Source organism: Alligator mississippiensis, chromosome 11 (genome assembly GCF_030867095.1).
Source record: "Alligator mississippiensis isolate rAllMis1 chromosome 11, rAllMis1, whole genome shotgun sequence".
NCBI classification, from domain to species: Eukaryota; Metazoa; Chordata; order Crocodylia; family Alligatoridae; genus Alligator; species Alligator mississippiensis.
In genome coordinates, this window is record NC_081834.1 from 47,984,124 (window position 1) to 47,992,137 (window position 8,014).

General features: G+C 44.2%; 1 protein-coding gene across 1 annotated transcript; it reads left to right on the forward strand.

Annotated features, from left to right (window-relative positions):
* Window positions 1–455: 455 nt before the first annotated feature.
* On the forward strand, window positions 456–7,776 carry LOC102574319 (olfactory receptor 2T27). The gene is made up of 2 exons (XM_006275965.4): window positions 456–1,113; window positions 4,741–7,776. The coding sequence occupies exons 1-2, from the start codon at window positions 1,048–1,050 to the stop codon at window positions 5,704–5,706; spliced, it is 1,032 nt and encodes a 343-aa protein (XP_006276027.3). The 5' UTR covers window positions 456–1,047; the 3' UTR covers window positions 5,707–7,776.
* Window positions 7,777–8,014: the final 238 nt, after the last annotated feature.

Consider the following 8,014-nt stretch of genomic DNA (forward strand, 5'->3'; position numbering starts at 1 on the left):
ACTCCACAAGTAGGGCCTTGCTTCAGGGCACTTGTCTATTAAAAAAAACAAACAAGACATGCCAGGACATCATCTGTTCCTGTAAAAGCAACTTAATTAAAGACTTTGGAAAAAATTCCCTAAGGCCTGAAAATTTCAGATGCATTTTACCCTCAGGTTTTAGATCTGCTGGAGTGATGAAATGGTTCCCACCACAACCCCAATTATTTAAAAATAGTATTTACTTCTTCAAGTTACCAATCCTGTGTGTTCAGTTAGGAACTGTCTGGGGTGGCTGCAAAGTAGGTTAGGAACTTAGAGCGAAGGAGTCTCATGGAGCGGTCTTGATTACCAAGTAGAGGCTGCACTTCTGGAATAAGCATTGCTATTTGAAAAATCATTAAGGTCTTTTCTTGAGGACTCATCCACTGCTGTTTATTGTACTTTTTTTTCATCTGTATCAATGGTCTTAAACATTTTAAGGTATGCTTTTCTCTTAGGATAATAATATTGTCCTGTATTAAAAGAGTGCAGACTTAATTAGCGTTAGCAGGACTTGTACCTCTTTTAGGGTGTATACAGAAGTTGCTTTTTTTGCCATTTAAAGTGGTTTATTGTTGTGACTTAACAGAAGTGCATGACTTTACAGCACCTTAGAAATGGGTACAGCACTTTAAATTAACCCTTGTTATACACGATATTAAATTTGAAGTACTGTATTTTACAGTGCTTTAGCAACCTACCCCACTTTAAATAACTTCTGTACGCTGCTCAAATTTCTGCCCAGTGGGGAAGACCCAGGAAGCTATGGAGCATTGCCTGCCTCTGAGCCTGGAAAGTGCAGGGAAGCTGAGAGCCGCCTCCTCCCCACCTACCAAACACTGCACTTCTGTCATGTTTAAGAGTGCTTTAACTTTACAGTGCTCTAAAAAGTGCTCAAAATTACAACACTTCTATACAGACTATTACAGGATTAGTAGAGGTAGCAAAGCAATAGCAGTAGTTGTATGTAGAGTGTGATAGAACAGAACCATAAGACTTGAAACCACAGATTAATTGGAAACAAGAATGACTAATTTCTCAAAAGAGATGAAACGTCCCTTCTTTCTAAATGGCTCCCAGAATGAGACACAGGTAAGAAATTATTGTCTTCTTATATTTGTAAATAATGTGTGTTGAAATATTCAAAATACGGTTTCTTTTTGGAAGTTTTTAAACATACTATTTTGTGTAGATAGCTGCTGAGAAGAGAATCACTGAGAAAGAAGGGGTATTGATTCTGGCTTAAAATATTTTTTCAGTTTCTGTCTGTTACTTCTAAGGGCTTGGTGGTAACACAAAGCAATTATTAGGTATTAATTGCTTCCCGTATTGGGTCATTGCTGTATAAGGAACCTAAGCCTGGGTTGAAACACTCCCAGTTCTCTGCCTGATGAAGCTCTCATCTTCCTTTGTCTGGCAAAGCACCTGTCCATCCTAAGGGGAGATGCTGAGGCTCACCCTGCCTTTTCCAGCATGAGAGCATTCATCAAAGGGCTCTCCCATAGGTAGGGCTCACAGGCAGGGGCAGGAAATGAAAACTACTTTGTTCTTCTCTTTGATGTGAGGGAGACTGAAATCAGAGAGGGAGAAAGAGAACAGGAAGGAAAGATTTGAGAAGGCCATTTTCTGGGACAGAATGATGCTGCCTGACCTGAGGTCTCTCCACATCTGGTTTCTGTGTTTGGTGCCAGTTCTGTTCAAACAGGGCTTGTGTGCATCTGTCTTTGAAGAAACTGCACCAAAGAAAATACTGGTGCCAATGGGAAAATGATCTACAAATGCAAAAACTATTTTGTCCTGCAGAAGCGTTAACAGTATGAAGAAAAAACATCAGTGGGGTTTTCATGAAGGCACTTGCTACAATGCCCAATATCGTTTGTATTAAGAAGGGAGTGAGAGTTCTTCATTATGGTTTTTTTTCATTTGGTGTAAAATTGCAAATGAATATGCAGGAAAGATTGCTGTATGTGATCAGTTACTATAAGAATTAAATATAAGCGAGGACTTGTAAAGTATGGGTATATGACAATTTGCTTGGGGAACCCTGGGATTTCATTATGAGGATATCACAACAGCCTTGTGCAATACACTAATTGATGCTTTTGTGAGACCTCATGTCCTTCAAAAAGCAACCTGGGTGGGTACTTCTAAAATACTGAGGAAGGTGATCACTTCTAAACTCACTGATTCCTTTGTCTAAGTTACACCTGTATTATGTGATTGTATCATCTGCATGGTTCTGAGTAATAGAGGGGAAAAAGAATAATAATCATTAATAGCAACAAATTTCCAATTGGCTACCAAAAACCACAATATACTTTGCATAGCCTTGGCTCTGCCATATTTTCAGATCGCTAACCTTAACTAACTACGTTTGTTTAGATGATTACTAAATTAATGACTAACAGTGAAATACTGTCTGTTGTGAGGGTGGAATATAGTACAGAAATGAAAGTTTTATGGGGTAACCTCCAGACTGACTTGTATTTCAGGAACAAACTGTTCCAGTAATAATTTCCGTTTTACTGCAGAAGTGGTTTATCTATCAGTGAAATCCTTGCTGCTGAACTCTGGGCACTCTTGGATAATTTTATGTTCTCTTCCATTTGGGCACTGAGATGGAGTACGTTGGTCTAGGTTTAAGGGAAGAATAGTTTGGTGCCACCATCTCAATGACTATATTAAAGAGTGGTCAAGAATGACAGGGGTTAAAGGAATGGTCTGCTTGGCTGGCAGCTTTCTGACCTTCCCTCCTCCCACCCTACCTGTTCTTCCACCTAGCGTGGGTCTTCTTTACCTGTGGTCATTTTTCCAGTAAGCATGCCCAATTTCTCTTTCATTTGGAAAGCTTGAGTAGAATCCTTCATCAGTTTATGTACCAATTGGGATGCATACACAGCCAAATAACTGTCAGTTTTGGCACTTGCATGCATGGAGAGATTCAATTTTACCCTGTGGAAAAATAGAACTGTCCCATTAAAAACCCCATGATATTAAAAAAATCTTTAGCTAAATACATAGAACTGTTAGTGAATGGAATTGATTCTGTTGGTAATGAGCAAGGATCCTAGTTAAAACAAAATCTGGATCTGATTAAAAAAATCTCCAATTTTTGGATTAAAAAAAGTCACCCCAAATCCACATTTTTCCATGATTAAAACAAACACTGCTATACATGCATCTATATATTAGTGGTGTTTCATTTTAATTGTGGAAAAATGTGGATTTGGGGTGACTTTTTAAAATATGAAAATTGGAGTTGTTTTAAATCAGAGAAAGCCAGGGTCCCTGGTCGTGAGAATATCCAGCATTTCTGCCACTGAGAGAAAAATGGACCACTTGACCATTCTGAAATACAGGGTGCGTCTACATGTGCCATTTATGTGCAGCAATAAACCTTGGGGCTTCTTGCTCTGGAAGCTCCCAGGTGCCCTGTTTATATATGTGCCCTGACTGCAGCACATTGAACCAGGTCAGAGCAGCCTTGCTTGCAGGGTCCATAGGGTCAGCCTGCTAGCCCAGGGTGGCTCTGACCAGGTTCAGCATGCTGCAGAAGGGCTGGTAGGGGCATAAAGGTGCTTCAGCACAGGGCTAGCCAGCAGGCATCCCCCACGTAGAAGCACCCCTGTGCTCTAGCCAGCTGGGTCATTGTGTGCATGTCCACTGCTGCGCAGGAAGAAACTTTGCTGCAGGGTAGTACAGGTTTCCCTCAATTTATGCGGGTTCTTTGTATGTGAATTCACTCTTATGCGATGAGCACATTTAGACTCATAATTCGTTATATGCAAGGTAAATTTGCTCTGTTGCGATCAGCATAGATGCCCCCCGCCCAAGCAGGTAAGTCTGTGGAGGGAGGGGAAAGGGCTGTGGCCCCACTCACCCCAGCCCCGGCTGCAGCAGCCCCGGGAGTGGCCAGCGCCAGCTGCCTGCAGCTGCTGGGCTGCACCATGCTCCACCTGTCCCCCCATGCCTGGGCTCACCTCAGCTCATGCTGTGGTGCAGGCAGCTGGTGTCGGCTGCTCCCAGGGCTGCTCCAGCACAGGCTGGGGTGAGTGCGGACAAGTGGAGCCCCGGGTGGCACGGGGCACAGCACTCACCCCAGCCCCAGATGCAGCGGCCCCAGCAGAAGCTGACACCAGCTGCCTGCACCGGGCACAGCACAGCCCAGGAGCAGAGGTGAGTGGGGACAGGTGGAGCATGGTGCAACCCAGCGGTTGCAGGCAGCTGGTGCCGGCCACTCCCAGGGCCGCTGCAGTCGGGGCTGGAGTGAGTGCCACTCTGTTCCCTCCGCTTTTCTGCCTTGTGCAGCCATGGGAGCGGCACTCCTCCCCCTGCCCCTTCCCTAGTCCCAGCCTCACTGCCTCCCTCCCTCCCTCCCCCCCCATGGGAACCTATCCCTATTTGTTACATTGTAACCAAGTGGGTTCACTTTATACAAATTCAACTTATGCACCGCTCTCTGGGAATGCATGTACAGCATAAATTGAGGGAAATCTGTATTTGTGTTTACAAGTCCTACCCTGCTCTGAAGTTTATTAATTACCTGTGCCCTAATAGTGGTGCACGTGTAGAGACTGAAGCATTTTATGGTGGAGCTAATGAATTAGCTCCACAGTAAATGTCTCATGTAGATGTCCCCACAGAGTAAGTGCTAGTGTATATGCAAGGTATGCCCTTTCCGCGAGCTTTTTCCTCTAATCTCTTCTCATCTTCCTCCAGACCCAGCCAAGCAAACAGGGAATGGAGACACAGAATGCAACTTCACTAATGGAATTTGTTCTGCTGGGTCTTCTGAAACACACCAAAGTCCACACCGTCTTCCTGGCCATGATCTTACTGGCCTTCATTACTGCCCTGATGGGGAATGCTCTGCTCCTGTTTCTAATCCAGGTGGATTCCCGCCTTCACACCCCCATGTATTTTTTCCTCAGCCAGTTGGCCTTCGCAGACATTGCTCAAGGCTTCATCATTATCCCCAAAATGTCAGCAGACTTCCTGATCCCAGGCAACCCTATTTCTGTGACTGAGTGTGGGGTTCAGATTTTCCTCATGATGACCGTGGGTGGAGTAGAGTGCCTCCTTCTGACAGTCATGTCTTATGACAGGTACATAGCTATCTGCAAACCCTTGCAGTACCCCATCCTCATGAGCAGGAACATCTGCTTTCTTTTAACAGCTGTGGCCTGGATTGGTGGATCTGTAAATGCCTTAATTCATGTAGCGTTTACACTGGCTTTCCCTCGCTGTGGCTCAAAAGAGATTGACCACTTCTTCTGCGAGATCCCAGCCCTGCTAAAGTTGTCCTGCTCTGATACCTCCCGCTATGAGACTACAGTGTTCGTGAGTGGCATTGTCCTGCTTCTCATCCCTTCTTCCATTATAATAGCATCTTACACACTCATCCTCTCTGCAGTCCTGAGGATGAGGACCAAGTCAACCAGAGGACAGCAGAAAGCTCTGGCTACTTGCTCCTCACATCTGACAGTGGTGGGGCTATTCTATGGGGCAGGCATCTTCATGTACATGCGACCCAGTGCCTACCACTCCCCAGAGCAAGACAAGATTGTGTCTATGTTTTACACCATTGTCACCCCAGTACTCAATCCACTCATCTACAGCCTGAGAAACAAGGATGTTTTAGGAGCCCTAAGAAATCTGGTGGGGAAATGCAGAGTCCTTCAGTAAAATTCACAGTAGCTCTAGTTTATTATGTGCTAGGTCTTATCAGACTGAGGAGGCCACTGGAGTTGCCACCCTCCCAGATTGGCCAGAATTGGCTGGAATCAGCATCCATCTTCCTGTGACTATTGAAAGCAATCTGGGAGATTTTAATAGGATATTTTAAGAAAAATAAAATCTCCTGGAATAGCTTTAGTCAGTGTTGGCAACCCTAGAGGCCACTAGCAGGGTTTTCTGGAACGTTGAGACAGAAACTCTATTTTCTCAATCACCTGTCTTAATACATAATATCCTACTGAGAATCAAGGGCTTTTGGACTTCATTTAATCACTTAGAAAAATTTTTAGAAAATCCAAAATCCACCCCACTCTACCAGTTCACTACTGTTCTCCTGTTGCAGGAGATTTAAACAAACTATTGCATACACTGAAAACTTTATGTGGGACTGAAACCCTTTATTGCCATTATGCTGGCCTTCTACAGAAGGCATTTCCTGCAGGAACGTTGGAGACCCAACAAAACTGATCTGGGGCCTGGGAGATGAGGCTTATGAGGAAAGGCAGAAAAAATATTTAGCTTGGAGAAGAGAAGAGTGCCAGGAGGATTTGATAATAGCCTTCAAATACCTGAAGAGTGATTATAGAAAGGATAGAGATGGACATTTCTCTGTGCCTATTAGAGACAGGACTAGAAGCAATGGCCTCAAGCTGCAGCAGCGGAAATTTGGGCTGGGGAAGCTAGCAGACCAAGTATCCCTCTAAAAGTTATATAAAATACATTGATTTGATTTATTCAAGACAGCATGTTTAACAACAAAGTTTTAGATATTTCATTGATTCTCCATTATACTCTATGGCTGAATCTCCGAGTATCTCCAAATCAGTTCTGAATCTTCTGAATCTGAATTGGCTGAATCGAATCAGAAAAGCAATTCAGAGCTCTGAATTGAATAGCTAGCATCCGAATTGGCTGAATCTGAATTGAATAGTTCCCTATTCGCACAGGCCTAATATTTATGGATAACATGGAGAAAAGGGCAGCTTCCTAACTTTACATCCATGGTGAGATGGCACAAGATTAAATGAAAACAATATGGTATACAATGTTCCTTTCTTTGTGACTGGAAGAAATGGAGCTGATCTTTAGACAGGATATAATGAACATTTATCCAATAAAATATTTTTTTTGTTTAAAAAAAATATTAAAAAATGAATTGCTTAATAGGCATAATATTTCTTTCACCTAACAGATTTGCCAGTTTTTTTTCTATCAGGCTGGTATTTTGTGCTAGTTGTCAAAGAAGCAATGGAACAGTATCGTGAAGGCTTGGCTATCCCTTCATATTCCCAACATTATCTAGAAAGTGAACAAGCCCGTGTGCTAGGTTCATAAAGAGCATTCCTCCATCCGCCTCTGAGAAGAAATCCTTGTGATTTACTTCTGAGTGGTGGCGTTGCTGTGGCCAGTGTATTATAGGTCAACCTGTGTGTTCCCCTGAGCTGTGAGTGTGGGAGAAACAAAAGGCCAACATGCCCGTTGTCCTTGGGCTCTGAGACTAGCCAAGACATGGTTCCCAGAAGAGGGGAGCAGCTAAATTGAAATATGGCTTGGAGGAATCAGTGATCCCAAACTGACTAGGAAGACAAAGAAGGGAAATGTAGGATCCTTCCTGTAATAATCTGAGCAGTGTTGGTTCAAGTAGGCCACTGAGGACCATACAGCCCTGCGGCAACCCCTGTTCTACAGAAATTGGGAGGTAACAAAGGTGTGACAAAGGTTTCAGAGGAGAGGACCCCCATGGCTGTGCATGGCGCTGGAGCCCCTGAGTCATCCCTCTGCCTCCTGTGCACATGTACAGCATTGTGGCTATGGCGAGCTTGCTGGCAGTAGCCTGGCTGCCGGCTCGAAAAAGACTTTGAGCAATTGGTGAGCAGTTCCCACCAATCAGGTAATGATTGGGAGAGAGGCTTGCCCTGCCCCTACCCAGGGGTGAGATGAAGAGCCAAGCCTTGGTGAGGACTACGGTGCCCATCACAGAAGACAGTCTGGTTGTCCTCTATCCTCTATTGATATGAAACTGGGTGCCTTTATGTCCTCTATTATTTTCTTGAAGAGAAAAATAGAGAGCATAAAGGCATTGGGTTTCGTATCAATAAAGGACAGAGAACAGAGTAGCAGAAAACCAGAATGTCCTCTACGATGGCCACCCTAGTGAGGACTACCCCACCCCCCCCGGCCCCCTGATTGGTCTGTTTTTAATCTGGGGGTGGAGCCCCTGAAGGAAATAAAAGAGCAGTGTGCCTGGCACATGGGC

What these genes read in the sequence shown, in the direction of transcription:
- LOC102574319 (XM_006275965.4), top strand. Translation starts at nt 1,048, where the DNA reads ATGACTAATTTCTCAAAAGAGATGAAACGTCCCTTCTTTCTAAATGGC. An exon ending in GCTCCCAGAATGAGACACAG is followed by an intron (nt 1,114 to 4,740) that starts GTAAGAAATTAT and finishes ATCTTCCTCCAG; the next exon opens with ACCCAGCCAAGCAAACAGGG.